Consider the following 20,235-nt stretch of genomic DNA (forward strand, 5'->3'; position numbering starts at 1 on the left):
TCAATGCACACTTTTTGTAGAAAATGCGTTTGCACACATTTGTTGATTAATCGCTGTTATTCAAAAGCAAATTACATTGCGTCAAGAAACGTAATTCTAAACAAGAAAATGTATTGATGACTGGAGTCAAATAGTTAGGAACATGAAACCATCTGCAAAAACAAAAAAATTGTTCATACAAATTCCTTTGTTAGGTAGAAATCTTACGGACTTGAAAGAACTGAAAAAAAAGAGAGAGATTTCTGAGATTAATGTGTTCAAGTAATCAAACTAACAATCTCTGGTTACTACAATTCTTATATAGAAGATTCCCACTTTTTAATTCATTGGTAATTTACTTTATTTTTGAAAACGGAAAAATGACCTATCTAGTCTTTTCTCCTCCGTGGACCCTATTAAGACTCCAGGGATATGAACGCATTCTTCTTGACTGTAAACGCGCATAAATACGCCAATGCACACTGCTCTTAGAGAGAAATCCATACATTCAGTAGTCGAGCGTGCCCGCTCTAAGGGTGTGAAAAACCAAACTGACTGTCAGCGGCCGAATGTCAGCGTCTACGCATAGCGTAACGTCGGTACGATACGTATAATTGGTTAGATGTGGACGAAAAAGTGAATATTTTTGAAAAATAAGATCCTTATGTAATACACTAATGTTTAACAAATAAACATTCTGATTCTGAAATAAACTGCGTAAAGTTCGCTCACATTTGGCGGCTAACAGTCAGTTTGGTTTAAACACAGCCTAAAGAACGCCCCGCTGCATGCTCCGCTGTTCCGAATTAGAGGCCTTACGCGTTCCAACATTTTGATTATCCGACGTTTGAATATAGGTACTTTGTAGTATTCATGGTTATACTGATAATATTATTCAGGAACCCTGCAACTACGGCCCTCATTCATCAGTAGTTGTCAATACTTTTTATGACACAGGTAGACGCACAAAATAGATGTTGGTAGAAATTATCGAGAAGATGCTTAAAGAAAGTATAATTTTTAATGAGTTTGCAATTTTGTCATGACATACTCATCAACAAAAATTTTGTAGGTAGGTAGATGATTTGAACTTCTAATCAACATCTGGTCTAGTCTACCTTATTATGAGAGTTGCTTTCTTTAGAAAAACAGGTTATAAATGTCGGCTTGGGATGATCTATTTAATTTAAAATTACTTACTTCTCTATAAGATGAGCCTCATAAGTTGACAAAGAAGTTACTTTTCTTACATACCAAGACTTTACAAAATAAGAACTGAATTTTACTAAACTAACTGCTTCCTGCGGTTTCACTCACGTCCTGTAGAATCTAAGTAGGTACTTCCCTTTTCCGGTTCAGTAGAGCCTTCAGGGTCCAAACAAACAAACTATACCTACAGAAAAGGGATTCGTTCACCAAAAAAAAATACATATTTCGTTTCTGTTAAGGTAATCGAAATCCGTATGATAAAAAGTAGCTGTTGACCTACTAGAACAACATGCGTCAATTTGTTCAACAGAGACGATTCCTATTTCACATGAAAGCTCTTGATGAGCTTTGTTCTTTCCATCTACGGCATCAAAGTGAAGGATAGGAAGTATTCTTTTTGAGAATTAAAAAAAAATGATTTCCAAGAACTCGATAGATGGCTTTGTTCCTACTCTGTCAGTGAGCCTTTGCCAAAATGCCAAGAAAAAAAAACACTGCGCCGAAGCCTTTATGATCTGTAGCATAGTTCAATAAAGTCACAGACTTCTGCAGAATTGATTTCAAAACTTTCCGGGAAATTCTGATAAGAATCTGACTGACTTGTTTTGTCCTTTTGTTCTATTTTTACTCCCTATTTTCTTTTGTTATTTACATGTACCTATGTTTCGTTATACGACCTCAAAATTGTCCGACATTATAAGATATGACGCTCCGGTCCTTGCAATAACGTAGGTACTAAGATCAGAGCCATGTAGCCAGAAGGTAAGAAAATAATAAAAAAAAGAAAATCTATCATCGCAGATCTAACATAGTGTTTTCGACCATTTAAAAAACAGTGATTAAACCTGTCATTTGCTCACCAAAATCTTGTTACACTGAAACAGTATCTTTAATACTGAAATATAAATTTTCACCCGAAGGTCTAGTATGAATTTACAGTTTAACGTTTTCGATTCGAGCTCATAGCTCGTCCGAATTAAAGAGTCGTATGTTAAATCGCACAATTTGAATATATCCGTTTCATCCATTTTGCTGGCTAATAACGCTTAATTAGCGCGATCATATTTTTTTCATTTTTTGCCTCTGCAAAACTGAGTAAATTGAAAGCCATGAAATACAATATTGGTTGCGTATTTATTTAGTGAAAATATTTTTTCTGAAATTGACTTGAATAAATCTTTATAGGATGGAATGAAAAACACAATTTATTGAGCAATTATACATTCTAGCAGGTAGTTCGTTTTTTTATGTTAAATAAGTACTTTTCTGATAAGTGACTAATAACAAGTCCATTTATAATGAACCTACTTCATCTATACATATAATAAATCTGTAGAAAGCGATTGTTTGTTCGGGATTCACGTAAAATCTACGAATTTAATGCAGACAATGCTTATTTACAAAAGTTTTACGTAACTTGGGGTATTACTTAGGCTTTGTTTCATCGAAATCGGTTCACTCTATCAAAAGATATGATTAATTTAGTGAATTCAAGATGTAAAATATTACGACACGCAATCTGTTTGACAAAACAGTACAGGTTAAAGTAGCTCCATCTGTGGTAAATAAAATACATCAAGAAGCGAGGTGGTAAATAACAATGAATTACCATTAACATTCTTTATATACTATTATTTCAATAGATGGAGTTAAGTATTTTCCGTAATTCACCATATTTTAACACGTAGTGTAATTTTTCGATGGACATTTCAATAGTGTTTGTCAGTTTGCCGTGCCACATCAAAATGCAACTATAATTATTACCTTGATGAAAGGAAAATTAATAGATCTCAGCCAAATTTAAAACGGTGCCATCTAGAATATTTTTTGAACATTATGTCAAAAATGATGACTTTAGTGGAACAATTAATTATAATTTAAAGTTACAGATGGAGTTCATATCAGGATTTTTTCATTAACATAGTTTAGCTTATCTTCCACTAATGTGGTGGCCTTAAACAAAATACTTTGAGTGAGTAGTATTATTTTTTCTGATGCAAAATATGAAAACTTAATCCTAGAAGAAATCAGGATCTATCTCTCGCAAGCGCTGCTAAGCGTGAGATAATGTAGGCTTCTGTAGCTTTAAAAACCAGCCCAGATACAAAGTGCAGATAAGAAATGGGAGCTGCCTTATCGCGTCTGAAAACGTACAAAATACGCGTCGCTTACCAGAGACATGCTTACTTTCAACTTCTGATCGCAATTAATACACTGTTCACGATTACGAACAGTCTCAGTAAGACCCGAGCCAAGTCTAAAAAAACACCTTTTATATAAAACTACGTTTGATGTCATTCAATTACAAAGACAGAATTGTTCTCTGTTGCAAATCCTATCCACCTATATCCTATCCTAATCCAGCATGCATTGCAGGTGTGCATTGCACAAAAACCAATGGTATCCTATTCGAGAAGTCAAAAGAGTTGACCTGCCAACGTCAGCTTCTGCGCTAAGCAAGTGTTCTTAATAGTACCATCAGAATTACATTCATCGTTGAATGAGGTGAATACATTTTCAGAAACCACAATAACAGTAGGAGCCAAAGCGTATTATCGCTTCATAGAGCTCTGATTGGCCCCAGGTGACCAAGTCAGGTCTGATTTGTTCGTTCATCAGATCTTTGAAAGTGTTTCGGTGGATACTTACTGTCGTCCTGTTTACGTGTGACACAAAATATGGTATATAAACGTCCTCCGCAAGAGCGAAATTTTCCCAGTGTGCGGTAGTGACGCACAGTATACAACACTTATGTTTCTTTTGATTTGCTGGCTCCACCAAGAAATGACAAATTGCGAGCGTACATTTTGAAAATCTTGGCAAAACTGCAGGTTTCAAGTACGAACACATGAAGTGGACTCTCTCAGATACGTACATTTTGCCTATTCGTGAACTAATGCAAACATTTCGGTGGAGTCCCGGCTTAGGCCACCACATTAGGCGTGCGCGATCCTCGGGCGTGTGAGTAGCGCGGGCGCCGCGCTTGCGTCGCGAGCGCGTTACTTGAGCGTCGCGTTTTGCTGCCCTGCGGCATTTGTAGCGCGCTCGCGGCGCACACGCGCCGCTCTCCTTGACGTTTAACTGCTAATGCGTTTAGCGGGCGGCGGGGATAGCGGGCGAAGGGGTAAGAACGCAACTCGAGCGCCGCGTGCTCGCCGCGAGCGCGTCGCTTGCACTCTTCACACATGCCGCAGGGCAGCAAAACGCGATGTTCACGCAGCGTGCTCGCGACGCCCGCGCTACTCACACGCCCGAGGATCGCGCACGCCTAATGTGGGGTGAGCCTTACCATAGTGAGTAAGTGAAACTATCCTACCCTATGCGCCTGCTGATGATGATGACTCATTTCATCATCCATCCAGCTATTCCCCAACTATGTTGGTGTTGGCTTCCAGTCGCCGAATCTGTTCGAGTACCAATATTTTGCTTGGAGCGACTACCTATCTGATCTCTTCAATCCAGTCACATTACAAGACATTATCCATGGTAAGACTGACAGACTTTCTGGCTTCTGATTAGTCACAGCAGCTGCAGAAAATGTACAAATGACAGCTTTGTCAGACTCAAAGCATATAGACATAGATTATAGCTGTTTCCTGTGAAAATTACTTACGCACTATACGTAATAATTTTCCAAATTGGCTGACTAGATCCAGAGATATTCACAACGTCACAAACTTTACTTCTTTTGTTTAGATAAATGGTCACATCCACAACACAACCTTGATCATTGAATCTATGCGACTGCTAAGTGCTAATCCTAATTGTACTGTCACGTGAAAGAGTGCACCTACGGGATAAGTAGTATATTGCCCACGCAGACGAAGTTGCGGGCAACAGCTAGTGGAGAATAAATCACTAGCGTACATGTCGTAATGCAAATCATCATGCATCTTCTAAGAAAGTAGCGCCACAGTTTAGGTCTTAAACAGAACTGCGAACTCGTATTGCCTCACAAATATCTTCGAACTAGCACAAATCGCAAGAACGTCCAATCTCATTGCCGTATAACGTCATAGTTGATGACGCCCCTTCTAAAATACTTTTACTGATAACAAACTCAAAAGCTCTTTACATGAAAATATTACTACTACTCATTCAAAAATAACCAAAAAATTATGTTCCTCATTTTATCAACCCATATTAGGTACTTTTGAGTAAAATAGTTCCCATCAGAGTTAATAATCGTAAAACAATAATCGCGTCGCATCGCAAGTTCCTGCGATGCGGCATTGTATCGCAGTTTTGTGTGGGACAGCCTCTAAATTTATTATATGTACCGCGTCAAAGTGCGCGTGATTGGGGGACGAGGAATGTTTCTTGAGTCACGGTACGGAACTTTTCACGCGTAAGTCCCACTCGCACTTGACTCTTGAAACTATGCGAAAAAGTGCCCACCCTCGGGACGTGAGTGAAAAGCTAGTCTGATATAAGTACAAAAACTTTCAACTCTTCCAGTTTTTCTTGTAAACAATGAGATAACAGATATTTATGTCCCAAATACTTGTCAAGATAACAAAAACTAATGTCGATACCGATCCGTCGATCGTCGTAAATAAAATTACCTCATATTTGATGACAGAGTACCTACCTAGTATTATTACCTATAGGTGTATCAATAAATAAATAACTAGCCTTCTGAAAATTCTGGACTAACTTAAAAAAAAAAACAACTAAATACTTTATAAATGTAAAATAGCAGTCTTAAAAGATACCTGCTCTGATTAAACAATTTCAAAATTACTGAAAAAATATTCGCTCACCTAGATCTAAACAGGGTTAACTCAGAAAATCACTTTTGTTGATAATAGGAAAAACTGATTGCTATGTCCGTTGTAGAAGTGTTCTGTGTAGAAAAAAGCTTTTTGTACGCAGTTGGAGCATATCTTTAAGATTTGATTTTATGCGTAACTCAAAAAAGCAGATTTTTTACTTAACCCATTTTAAATTTAGGTGTGCGAATTATGAAAATAATAACTAGTTCGAAGCTTAGATTGGTAAAAATGTGTACTCAAAATAAGTTAAAAGTAAAAAAAGAACTGTAATAAAAAAATGCAAATAGTAAAGTTTTATGCAACATCGGACAACAAAGGAAAGCAAATAGGACAAAGTTGCGACGACGCCAAGCATTTTGGCGGGAGCGCACACCGACCAGTATTCGCGCAGGGCAAGCCGCCCTACAACGGGTAGTTCGCAATCAGTATCCCTCCCGACTCTGACCTATCCGTACTGTCGGTAGAAGGAACTTTATATCCGCGTTCACGATGAAACCTAGTCGAAGTTTCACGCATATACACGACTATCGATGTCCGTAAGTGTTATTTTATTCCCCTTTATCTAATTTATATAGTCAGTTGTTTTTTTATGCCACTTCTATTTTTAAACCCTTACCCCTTGTATGTTGTTGTTTATAGCGGCCTTTCGGTTGTTATATTATAACAACATTATGAGGAATATATGCAAAAGGGTGTTTTAAAGTCTCTAAATTATTTTCCATATTTTGCGGACGTTTTTTGTTTTAATTAGTAGTGTCTTTGTCTTCAAATAGTGTTCTTTTATCATCTGTAGTTTTTCCATGTTCAATCAGTGTTGTGGTCATTATAGAAAAATTTGCATACATAAAACCAATTAATATTAGGCTTTAAAAAACAATTGATGGATTTAATTTTAAAATTTACGTTTTTTTTCTGTAAGTATTTGACATTATTTTATGATTAACATGATATTCGATAAGTAATTAGAGTATTTTGGTAATAGCATCCAATTTCTTCTAGTTAAGTTATCATAATTTAACAAAAACTTTTGATAGTGAAACCGTCCTTGAATTGGAATTACAAGACTAATTACTACTACTACGACCAATTAAGGGTTTTGATTTTTTAATAATTAATTAAAGTACTTTTAAATCAATTATGCAAATGGGGAGTTGATTAATGTACATAGTATTAACGATTTTAAGGAATGGAAAAAGGTGAGTTTAAATAAACGTAATAAAATAAATTGTTTTGATAAAATACTAAGATATCTTGGTTTTGAGGACTTATGGTTTAAATGGTTTTATGATGGGTTTAGTGATTGAATAATGTAGTTAATATTTATAGGGTTAGCCAGACATGAATTGCGGGCTCTATGTATAATAAAGACGTTGAGTTCGAGGAACCCTCTACGGTTTTCTTTTCCTTATCAATTCACTGTATTGAGATTTTTTCTCTAATGGGAATGGGGATGGCTTACGAACGGATACACGAACTCAGACTGATATTGGACTTAGAAAATTAATCAATGAATTAATCAACTTTTGGCAAAAAAATATATGACCTAATTCTATACTGAATTAGGTACAACAGTAGGTAACCGCTTGATTCAGAACAATGTGGCTACTTAAAAGGCTTGTTTACCAAAAAATTAATGAAACATGAATTTATAAAGAATAAGAAAAAAACATTAGATTTTTTTGCTTAAAAACCTGTCAAACGTTTAACTTTTTTTTTTTAAATAACACCATAAGTGGTTTAGCAGTCGTTTATATTTTTCATTAAGAAATATCTCAGTTGGGTGTCTGTTCTTTATGAACTTAATAATCTCACAGGTCTGATTTTTAACATATTACTTTCTACCCCTTTCTTGTTTTATAAAAGAACGTATTAAGGGGTCATATTTTCAAATTAAATAATTTTTAGGGTTCTACACTGATAATTATGACAAAAGGTTAAAAACGCTAAACCCTATAAAAAGCAAAAAATAACTTTTAACACTACGTAAACTAAATTTTGTCGTGTCGGGGGACCGCTCTAATTCATTACTTTAGATACGTGTTTTTTTGTAAACGAATTTTGTAATTAGGTAGGTATATCATTTGATTTATGTAAGTATTTATGAAGGTAAAAAGCGGTCCCCCGACACGTCCAAATTTTGTTTACGTAGTGTTAAAAGTTATTTTTTGCTTTTTATAGGGTTTAGCGTTTTTAACCTTTTGTCATAATTATTGCGTACTTTTTTTGGGTCGGGGGTTTTTTTAAATTTATAATTTAATTTTATTTCATGCTTTTTAAAGGAGCTCCTTAATTTTTCCTTCTTTCATTTAATTTATTTTATCTTAAGATGGGGTCGCTATATGCGATCTGGGCCAAAGGAAGCTGTTTAACAATCCTCATGACAAACTGGCTCTGGGAGAATTGCACAGATTGAGAAACAATAAAGATTAACCTTTGGACATTCTAGATTTTCAGCAAAAATATAAATCGGTTTATCCGTTTCATTCCGGCATTCCAGGGTTTCATCCGCCACATCCCATTTCCAGCATCAGGTTCTCGTCAATCAGAAACATGAAGAGAGCTCGTCAAGACAAATTCAACGAGCCCAAACTCGATGGGTTTACTAAAAGGCAGTTCAGGGTTACGTCTCCTACCTTCGTGCCCTAACAGCAGACCAGCTCAGTGGTTCCAAAAGACATTAGTGTTTCAAATTTCAGATCCCACATATACTTGCAAGTAAACTGAGCGTGTAACATTCCTATCACATCTAGCAAACGAGCTGATGACCTTGAAGACCTGAACCGATTTCCACCAAACATAGCTAAGAACACTCCCGACTGACATACCTATTAAACAAAAAAAACCGCATTACAATCGGATCATCCGTTTGGGAGCTACGATGCCACATACACACACACACACACACACACACACACACACACACACACACACACACAGACACGTCAAACTTATAACACCCCGTCGTTTTTGCGTCGGGGGTTAAAAACTGTATATACCTTCATTTCTATAGCTTCCTTTGTACCCGCTTTGGATCGAACATACCTACCATTGTACCCGCAAGGTGGCGCTTTGTCTTAGGAAGTCGGTCTGAAGTTAGTACCTATATATACACTTATTTAGTCTATATGTGTATTTGTACTAGCTTATTCAAAACAAGTAGATCGATTTTTGCAAAATTAGTCTCCCGATCAAGAATAATACCTAAATATGACGGATGGGGCTAAAAACTCTTTTAATTTGTAACTAGAGACTTTCTTAGACAAATCTACCATCACTTTTCGATCTAAAATGTAAAACCCACTGAGGAACACTGGTGCGCCCAAAAGCACTTAATTATCACCTTCGTTTAGCTCCGCTTAAATCAATTTGAAAACCGCGACATCAGCTGATATAAATACGTTATCCTTAAGAACTTAAACGAGTAAATAAACTAAATTTATCACCACATCTGCATCGTCGATAACTGATACAATTTTCCATCCCTTTGACCACAATTTCATTACATTTGAATTTCATCCTTTAAATAAAATTTTCCCCGTCAACCACTACTAAAAGTTGCAATGCAATATTAATTTCCTTCAATAAACCTATGAGTAAATTTTCCATTTCGCTGACTTCCCGGGTACAAATAAATTACCTCTAATATTGACAATACCTGGGCTGCGAGCTAAAGTAGTTTCTAAAGATAGCGCAATAAGATACAAATTGATATGATGCGCAATAAGATAAGGACTAATGTACTGGAACTTGAATGCCCAAGTGGAGTTTACATTGGGATTTGAGTATACTTTTCTGTGCTATTCGTTATTTATAGATAACAAATCTAAACCTACGATTTATTTTGTATCTTCCATATTTGAATTGATTTCTGATTCTGACATTTAATGCTTCGAGATAATTATTTTTAATCAAAATAATTCGACCAGTGACAGATCGAATTAGCAATTAACCCTCTAGATTTAGAGATTATTAAAATTACCTCGTGGATACGAAATAATTGATTGAAACCACAAGAAGGTCAAATGACCGCTAATTTTAGAGAATGAGCAAACAATCTAGCATTGGAGCGTTTGTGAAAATTTAACTGAGTGAAAAATTTGAGGTCAGAAGGTAGATGGCGGCTACCTATATTCCTAAAATATTGTAGAATAAAGTCCTTTTATCTTATAAGGTCATCTGTCACTTACACGCAGAGAAACAGGACACAGCAACTCAAATAAAATCAAAGTGCTCTAGAATCCAGAGTAATAATATCTTCCAGAGCTATTTAAATTTTAAAGTAGGTACATTCAAGCAATAAAATAAAGAGCCTTTTAGTTCTACCGGTAACAAATGCTATAATGAACTTTTCTTTATAAGATTTAGTTCCGTATTACTGAAGGCCCTTATCTTGAACATAGATTTGAGGCCAATTGATTGGTTGAATCTAATTTGCGTTCTTATAAAAGTTGGTAAGGTTCCCTTTGCATAGGAGTATCAACCAATGATGAGTATGACCCTCTTCAAATGAAGAATCTTCTTCTCAATGAGATCGAAATTCGGCACGCGCTGTAAATGAAGTCTTTGTTAATTTGTCATTTTCAAATTTTTTGACAAAGTGGGTCATACGTTCGTTGGTGAATGCTTCTTAAATACAGTTCACTCTCAACGAGTGTACCTCTAATCTTACCAGTCCTTGCCTTGAAGAAGGTATTCCTCGAAGCACCACCGTTTGAGGCGCACCTCATATTTTTAATTACTATCGGGAGCGCTACTAAAAGGTGCGCTTCAAGGAATGATAAAGCTGCGCCTCATCAGATGCGTCTCAAAACGGTGGTGCTTCGAGAAATAGCTTCCTTGAAGGAATTTAGCCACCTTGGTGCCAGTAAAGTCAGCTCATGAAGAGTTCAGTAACTAATGTGTATTTTTTCCATACAGGGCTCATCTACGCGATATCCGCGATCGGTCGGTTTTGCGTCTCTTTGAGGCAACTGATATCGGTGGGGGTGCGTTCCCCGGTGCAGTTGGCGTTGGGTCATTCTCAATGCCAGCTGGTGCTGTTCCATCGTGCTCCGGCCCTTCATCGTGGGAACAAGTGAGTGGCACTTTCATTTGTTTTTTCTATTCTGTTTTGTTTTCTTGAGATTGATACTTTATACATATACTTGTCTTCATATTGGTTTAACAGTGAAACTTAATAGTCATAATAATTATTATCTGTATGCAGAAGAACAATAATATTACGTGAATATAAAAATAACAATTAAAAGTTACAATATGCCGTGTATTGGAATTAGTAGAATTTCTAAGATTTCATAAAACTGAAAAATAAACTTAATTTGTTCAGTATTTTCAGAAAATATTTTATCTGAGTTCTTGTAAATACCAAAATAAAAAGAACTTTAACAAGAGCTTTTCTGTAAAAGTTTTGAATTTGTGACAATAACAGGGAACGACATCTCTAAATAAAGTTTCTCTTTTGTCCACAGGAACAAAACTATTTCTCCGAGCCAGAAATTGACTCGGAGTATCATAGTCAGCATGTTCATAAGTCGAAGGTAAGGCTAAGGACTGCTCTCCGATCATGTCATCCATGTTTATTTCAGTTATTTTTTCCAACTTTTACTGGTGATATATTAACGGCACACAATAAATATAGCATTACTTACTTTATACGTTTATTAAAAAAATGGTAACAAATTGATATTAAAATTGATGAACTTAGAACTAAAGAAAAATCAAGTAACCATTTAATGCATTCTTATACAACTACAATAAATAATAAAACACGAGTCGTGTTTCGGACACCCAATGACTAATTTACATACCCCAGATAGTATATCGATCATCTGGTCTCCTCGGTACATCTAACAAATTGTAGTACTTTTGATATAACATAACTAAATATTTTGTAATGATTAACACTTAAAATAAATGGCGTTTATATAAGGAGAAAGTAATTTACAAATTAATGCTTAGTCGTAGATAAAGCAGCCTCTTAGTCGTTTACAACATTTATACAGTTAACCTATTATTCACACAATTCACACACACGTTATAATATGAGCATTTTATGTCATTAGATTAGAATAACAAAATAATAGGCCCATAACCGGAATCAATTAAAAATTTAAATAATTGATTTATGATGTTTAAAAAACTTTCTTAAAGAGAAGAGTAGGCTTTGTACGTTTTGAAGAATGGGAGTATAGTTGGTTAGAAGGCTCGGCAGATTGGCAGGCCCTTGTAGTAATGTGCTCCGCTGTACAGTTTCTTGGGTGTGGACCTCCATGATATGACCAGGGCCTTCTTGAAAGGTTCAGGAGCACAGCCACTGCATACTTGCATAACGGCTTTAACTTCAGCTTCAGCAGGCTCTCTTTCATCAACCTGAAAGTAGGTTATAAATGTAATTAGGAATCTATAAAAACGACCTTAGTACTGGAAGAAATACTAGATATTTCATATTAATTGAAATCTATTTGAGTAACTTCTGAAGAGGTATTAAAAGAAATATGATGTGAATCACTTTTTACAAACTCTTTGCTCGCCGCTTTCTATTGCGGTTGCGTTTTTTTTTTCAGAAAGTAATTTACGTATGTTAAGGTAGATATCATATTCGAATTAAGAAATTATAGGTATACGAAATAAGTTGAATCTTCTTGATTATGAATATACGGTATTATACAAAACTGATGGCATGGTAACTAATAAATCTTTCCCAAACTGAAAACAAACCTCGGGTCCCAATTATAATTAGTTTCGTTTTTGTTTTGACATACGAAGCTAAACAAACGATTGGGTAACATGAAACCTAATATTAACTTGAACAATAATCACGTGTGTATGTCTATCTATATTTTTATAAAAGTAGCTTTTCATATCATCATTTTGAATATCCTTATGCAACAATAAATTAGAAGAAGGTACATACGAGCAAAATCAGTCAGTTCTATACTTATGAGTACCTATGTACCTATAGATATAAACCAATAAACAAAACAGAATCAATGCTATATTGTATCGGTTTATACTCAAGAACTGACAACATCACTCATGTAGTAATAAGGTAAACATGTAGAAAATTCTAGTTATTGGAAAAATTCTACAAGCCTTTGAGATAAGCTTGTATGTCAGAGTCTAAAGTACTTTACGTTATTTCCTTTGAACTATAAAATATCTCTTAGTCACATTAGAATATGCAACGAAGTAAATGGAATATGCATATGTTAAGGTAACTTGAATATTTTTGTGTCAGTATATCGATTTAAAGTAAAAATACCCATCATGCGATTAACGGCAAGCATTGGAATCCTAAATAATTAGTAGTAGCTACACAAAACGCAGACATTAAATAGTAGAATCTCAGATCGTGGACCGCGAAAGAAATCACTATTGAAAGCAATTAAAGAACTTATAACTCCAGATAAGCCGGTTCTGAGATCTATCCATTATACTTACGGTTTCTTTCTGCAAGTTCTGTACGGGTAGGTTTCCAACAAAACCGGCGAGTCCATTCAGCAATGACTGCTGGAACAAGGCCTCGTCCTCCTTATTGTCTTCGAGGGGGTCAGGACTTAATAAAGCCTCGTCGACTATTGAACCGTCGGACAACGCTACCAATCCGCGTTTGTTTTTCTTTCCTGAAAAATATGTTGAAATGTTTTATCTTCCAAAAATTTTATTGGAAAATGGTGAACTCTGCCACATTGATGAGCGAGGAGCGTGGAAACAGAACTTCGCATGAAGCTATACACTGACAACGTAAAATAAAATGCTGCCTGGAATCACGCGACGGTTTTTTTCCGCTCAGTATGTGTCGCGCGGAAACCGGCTTTGCTTCGCGCGACAAAAATTCGTGACTGTGTAATCGGTTTAACACATTGACATGCCGATGCATTTAGTAGAAAATGCCTCGATTTATGCTCCGTGAACCGGAGAGCAGTGCGTGACAGTATGTGATGGAACCTAAGTTAGATTTGTCTCAGATAGTCACGGTACACTTTAATAACATGTTGCTTTGATTACTATGTCAACACGATCTTCCTGTGGTTACCAACGCAAACTCACGTAACTACGTACATAGGAAAGCTAATTACACTAACCCAACTAAAAACTGAAACTGATGATCTCGCTATACAAACCAGTGAATTTACATAAGCTTTATACTATGAAAAACTATTAGTATGATGCATTAAACTAAGTGCAGAAGTTTTAATCTGAGTAGCTTATTAGTATTTTCCTAGAAAAATCCGTTTCATATCTCCTGTAATAACTACAGTCACCCATTGTGTTAATCTGTAGACAGACAGGTATTGATTTACTCTTGTTGACATCAACTACATAGCATCATGTTTGTTAAAGGTACCTATATTTGTAGATACCTGATGCTCGGCTTCTATCAGACAGACACGGTGTATTTTTAACCCTGTATTGTGGACATGAAAGGCTACGCTTAATTATCAGCTTGGCTTACGTAACATACAGAATTAAAACTTTAGTCATTTAGTATTTAAAATATTATAGTATTTATGAAGTCGTTCAGCTGAAATTATTTAGTTTTCCTATAGCTTTATTAACTGCGAACCAAGACTGGCTTTACGGGCTTTCTCACTTTTCGTAAAAATCTAAAACCTTTTAAAGGCAGTTTAAACGTCACCTGCAAGTTTTTTAGTGCATTTTATTACACACTCATATTTTTATTATAATCTGAAAGGCGTGGAGCGAGTTCCAAGTCTCTTTAGAGTGTAAAATTGCCTTACGAGAACTCAAACGTAACTTAGTAAAGTGTGTTTCCTCGAGCTTGCATGACTCATCAGTATAAGCTTAAATGTTACATACGAGAGATAAGGTTTGGCGTATGTGCTATGTCAAACAAAATGTTTACTTACCTGCAGCTTTAAGTTCTTCCTTCAACTCTTTCTCAGGGTTATCTCTCTTGTCGCGTTTGGAATTCCTCTTGAACAAATTATGGGACACAGAATCATCAATATATTTAACATTAGCTGGGTTCAGCAGGGATCCAGATAATACAACAGTAGTGCCCTTTGAAGGTCCCAAGGGTGATCTAGAGTAACCTTGATTTTGTCCTAGTGATGACGAAATAGGAACTAAAGATATTTGTTGTCCTGGATGTCCTCCGCCGATTTGATCAGAAGGCTGTACGCTGTTCAGGAGTTGTTCAGACACGAGCCTATTTGCGAGTTGTCCATTGACATATTCTTGTTGAAGTTGGAGACCATTGGGTAACTGAATGGGCACCATTTGCTGCGCTCCGGCCAAGTTTAGGGACGGTGCTCTTTGGAGCTGGCCTCCAATCAAGAAGTTTCCATTTCCAAGAGGAGTAGCCTGCGGCGCTGGGGGTTCCGTCGCTGGCTCAGTGGAAGACTCCACAGGAGTTCCATCGTGTTTGAAGTGGTGAACGTGGTGGTGCTTGTGGTCTTTGTGAGCTTTGCCCGCAGTGAGGGCCACGTGGTACAATTGCAGCATTGTGATCTCACCCAACAAGCCTGATTGCCCTGTAAACCGGTCACGTTATTGTATTACAAATTATATTTGAGAAATTTGACATTTGGTAATGCAACACTTACTTGCAACTGGTTCAATCTTGTCTTTTTTGTAGAGCAGCGATTGGTCCTGGCCAGAGATTGCTAAACCGCCTCCTTTTATGACGTGACCGACAAGCTGAAATGATGAACATATTTATTATTGGTCAATTTAAAGCAACCGAAAGTGCTATTTGGTGCCTACTATGGGACTCTATTATACTTACTCTGTTGTTAAATCCTCTACCGACACGTTCGGCGTTCACCCAAATCTGCCACTCTCCAGTTTTTCCATTCCAGGACTGGCAGGAGTGATACCATCTGTAAAAAAGACATCGAAAATTTATTTAAAGTTCAAGGACATATGAGAATTGATCGTATCGACCTTTATTCTTTGTACCTCGACTTTATGCAGATTGTTTTGTCTTTGATACATGAAGTCAGGTTTTTCCTATAGTGTGTCTACTTATTGTGAAAGGGTATACAATGTATAGAATAGTTACGCAAAAAGTGATCCAACCTGCCTGTAAATCCAGTCTACGTACTTACACGTACATGTTAATTACTGTTAAAAATTATTACTATTAGTTCAGATTACCTAACTGAATGTTGTAATTAACTACTTGTTTAAGTCGTCCATCATAATTGTGTACAATTAGTATCCTCTACAGTTTATTAATTTGAAACAGATACTCGTAGTTTTCGATATTACCCGAAAATAGATCCTAATTCAAGCATTGATTTTGGTTTTAATGAGTCAAATTAGTTATTTTGTATTCAATAGTTTGATAGTTTAGTTTATGTTTTTAGGCGATGTTATACGTCTACTTATATTACTATTTGACAGGAAACTGCTAGGCCTAGCTATTTCTTTAAACGAGTCAGCCAGCCTTCCACCTCGACTCTTCAAATACAATTACCGGCGACCGAGCTTTGCTCAAGTTTTTTTCTATCAGGAAAGGCACTCGAATAGGTAAATGTTGAGGAAAAATCTTATATAAATACAAGATTCGATTCGAGAGCTGTTTCCTATTCTGTAATTTTATTTACAAGCAGTTTACAATTTAAATACAGATGTAAAAATTATAGCTTGGGAGGTACATTAGACAATGTAATTCGAAGTTCAAAAGTATTAATGGGTTAATTCAAAACTTAAAATAAAACTGAAGTAAGATAATGTTACAAAAACATTAAATACCTAATTGATTCGTTATTAATTCGGTCTGCAGTTTATTTCTTGGATTATTATTATTCTAACAGGATACGGCTAAATAATTTTCGTAAATGTTTTGTAATTAAATAATAGATGCGTTTGTTCAAGATTACGAAGATAAGTGGTCATACTTTATCTTCACGCAAAGTATCGTCTTCAGGAATCACTGGTTACTTTAGATTTAATATTATTTGGGAAGTACTTAACGACGCTAACTTGGGTTTATATGTAAAAATGTGGGACATCACGAGGCTAACATGACACAATATTGCTCAGGCCGTGTTTAATTATGATGAAAAATTACGTTATTTTAGCGTTCAGTAATCAATTTATTAAATAGGTTGACCTTTCAATAAGTGTATGCACTTTAAACATCACCACAAAGTGAAGTGCTCGATTTGTGTTAATATTGTGGTAACACTCTACAATAAATGCTTTCATTTAATTAATTTTCAGATACATTCACTTTGTAAAATAACGTGATTTACATACACTTTGTTTGCAGTCATCGTAACGTAGTGGTTCGATTCTAGGTCAGGCACGTACCAATGCAACTTTACTAAATTTTATATGTACATTTTAACTATAGTTTGGGTCCCAATGGCTGATTAAAAGTGAAGAAAAAATATTGAGGCAACATGGACTATAAAGTGTGAATTCGCATTAAACAAGCGTGGTGATTAACGCTCAATCCTTCTCCGTGTGAGAGGAGGCCCGTGCCCAGCAGTGGGACGAGAAAAAAAGGCCGATGCTGATGACAAGCAATTTGGAATGACTAATCAATATTCAATGCCGCTAAAAATACCGATCACTGAGTTCAATGACTACTAGAAAGTGTTCTTACACATATTGCGTGCGCATCGGCGTTACCGTAACTTTTACAAAAAAAAAAAAGAAATTGTCGTGCGTGGACTCCATTGTTGATTATGTACTTTATATAACACGTGGATGTCAATTTAATGAATACCAAGAAATCCGGTTACATTCCTCTGTGAAGGAACATCCTGGTTTGTTCGACAGTTATCATACAAGGAAAGTTTATTTCTCTTGACGGTATTCCACCCGATTTCTAAAATATATAGACGTTAGACATACTTATCATTATAATATTGTTGATATCAATTATGCTTTCTTAGAAAAATGAGACTGTTATTCGAGCGGCATATTTTTATTTCTATCAGTAACTATTAGTCTCGTCTTTCACAGAAAATTGCCTCACGTGAAGACACGTGTAACGCAAAGATAGTTTCGCAAAAAATTATATCTAAATGATTCTTGTGGAGAATCCTCATAGAGCTAGTGATGTCTTTTCAAATAATTATCATCTTTGTCGATAAAAACTTTGCCGCTCTCAAAAGTCAGACAGAACAGTCAGTAAATCTCTTTTTTCATGCTGCTTTTGAAAAATACATAAACCTTTACACATATTGTCATGGGAATCGAAAATACGGCCAAAGTCGAGATAAAATATTTTACGTCTGCCATATCAAGATTCATCGACTATTATGGAGATTTATCATATTTATTATTGTAGTGAAGAAACTATACGCGGATTCGGAAACAGCGCATAACTTTACCCAACAAAAATCAAATGTCAAAATGTAGGTACCTATAGTTGCTACATTTGCTTTGAATTTCGATAGTAAATGCAATAATGAATAAACCACATAAACGAATAGAAAGTCTATTGATATAGGACCACAATAAAAAGTTGGCTAAGAAATAAGATACGTATAAAAGGTAAATAGATTGATTAATACTTAATTTGGAAATATATTGCATCTGACATGTATACCTATTGACCACATAGAGAACCAGAGCGTGACCGCAAATATACATTTTGCAAAAAAAAGAAAACAATTTAAACGGTCAAAGATGACACAGTCTTTTGCGTAATCTTTTATTTCAACTATAACTAATTAACATTTTTTTAACAATGCACTGGATATGTAAAAAATCAGTCCTTTCGAAAAAACCCTCAAATTCGGTCTCAACTTCAATACTTTTTGTATTTCATAGATTTTATGAATATAGGTCAATAGGTACATTATGTCTGAACTACAAGCTATCAACTTAATTAAAGTTAGTAAGTGAACACCTTCCCTCTTTTATAACATAAGGAGTTTTAATTGTTCGTAGAAGTCATTATATTACCTTTGCTGTTTCAAAAAGGGTAATAACATCGATGGCTCATGCACTTAATTAACAAACACAGATCTACATTCGTACATGACAATACTGTACGACTCGCTGAAAATGCAATCGACGATATTGCATTAAAGTCAAATCAAATTATTTGATTCTAGTTAACATCTCCAACTACAGGTCTCTTCACAGAATCCAGGTAGACAATTTAGGTCAGTATTCTTGGACTATACTTAGCCACGAGGTTTGCATCATATAGTTAATAGGTCTATGGAGGTCAGAATGATTTGATGCCACCTACTATTATTTCACAATTTCTATTGTTCTTAGCAATTTTACAGCGTCAACACTATAGGACCATCTTTTAGGTGACAGAATACTGCAAACTTTTAGTCGGCTTACAGTTTGCTTGGGCTCATAAAATCGATGTGAAAATTAATGGTAATACGCATAATATAACAACGATCAGTATTTGACCGTTATCAGACCAACTAAAAATTTTGATTGAATTCACGTTTTTGTTACTGCCGTACCAACTGTCGGCCGACTGTTAAGACTGCCATTCTTATCGTAAGACTAAAGTTCATAAAACATTGTTTAGTTCAAAATCTGTTTCAACAACACATCCGCGTTCTTATATAAACATATCCTTTGGGAATCGAAAATGAGTGCTCACTGAACAGACAAACATTTAAATAATTATTTTGTTGGCTCACTGACTTAAGGTTACAAATAACGGTTACACTTGGAACCATTTAGAAGGTTCTTGTTATTGCGGTTAATTTGATGTAACTAAACCTCGTTTACGAAAATTGTGGTGATGTCATTAGAAATAAACATATATATGAGAAATCGTTAATTATAAAATATTGGATAATAGTCGAAAACATTGTAGCACGCGCGGCCTCAACTTCTGACCTTAGGGTCAAATCTCCGGTAAGCGAAATTCCGAATTCCAACCCATTTCATATACCTACCAAACAATGACAGGCTTCGGAATGGCATTACTGACAGCTAATTAACTATTGAAATGTTGATTAAATTGCTACACAGTGGATCATATATGAATGGACCCTTGCTCTAATTATATTATATTTTTCCGCTTATAGTTCCGCTAAGACTTCGCCTTTCTGATGTAATTCATTACAAAATACAATCGCAGTAGCCATTGAGTGTGGTGACTGTACAAATTCTCATTACCGTCTCGATATTGTCTAGTAGTAATAACTGTATGTTATGTAAGTTACGCTGCCTTCAAGTGTAGTAAAATTGACCCACTTTGGAACACGTTTGTGTTACTGACGCGGAAACGGCAATCCCGGTGCGCGGTGTATCTTATCGAGTGGCTACATTAAATGCTCGCGAGTGTAAAAAGTGAACGTGAATGGAG

General features: G+C 35.7%; 2 protein-coding genes across 24 annotated transcripts in view; one reads left to right on the plus strand and one right to left on the minus strand.

Moving 5' to 3' along the window:
* LOC110376632 (coiled-coil domain-containing protein AGAP005037) overlaps nt 1-20,235 on the plus strand; it is a 283,012-nt gene that overhangs the window by 206,074 nt on the left and 56,703 nt on the right. For all 23 annotated transcript variants that reach the window (XR_010276625.1, XR_010276626.1, XM_049837603.2 and 20 more), the window contains 2 exons: nt 10,881-11,037; nt 11,432-11,500. Coding sequence is in view for 21 of the 23 variants with exons in the window: in XM_049837603.2 (XP_049693560.2) it covers nt 10,881-11,037; nt 11,432-11,500 (226 nt within the window). In the remaining 2 variants the exon portion in view is untranslated. The remainder of the gene's footprint in view (nt 1-10,880; nt 11,038-11,431; nt 11,501-20,235) is intronic.
* LOC110376622 (uncharacterized) overlaps nt 11,597-20,235 on the minus strand; it is a 30,215-nt gene continuing 21,576 nt past the window's right edge. Inside the window, exons 5-9 of the mRNA XM_021335174.3 lie at nt 15,715-15,808; nt 15,533-15,626; nt 14,834-15,460; nt 13,404-13,585; nt 11,597-12,332 (exon numbers count right to left, since the gene is read on the minus strand). Coding sequence (XP_021190849.3) covers nt 12,159-12,332; nt 13,404-13,585; nt 14,834-15,460; nt 15,533-15,626; nt 15,715-15,808 — 1,171 coding nt within the window. The 3' untranslated portion in view covers nt 11,597-12,158. The remainder of the gene's footprint in view (nt 12,333-13,403; nt 13,586-14,833; nt 15,461-15,532; nt 15,627-15,714; nt 15,809-20,235) is intronic.

This window comes from Helicoverpa armigera, chromosome 1 (assembly GCF_030705265.1).
Source record: "Helicoverpa armigera isolate CAAS_96S chromosome 1, ASM3070526v1, whole genome shotgun sequence".
In the NCBI taxonomy this organism is placed as follows: domain Eukaryota; kingdom Metazoa; phylum Arthropoda; class Insecta; order Lepidoptera; family Noctuidae; genus Helicoverpa; species Helicoverpa armigera.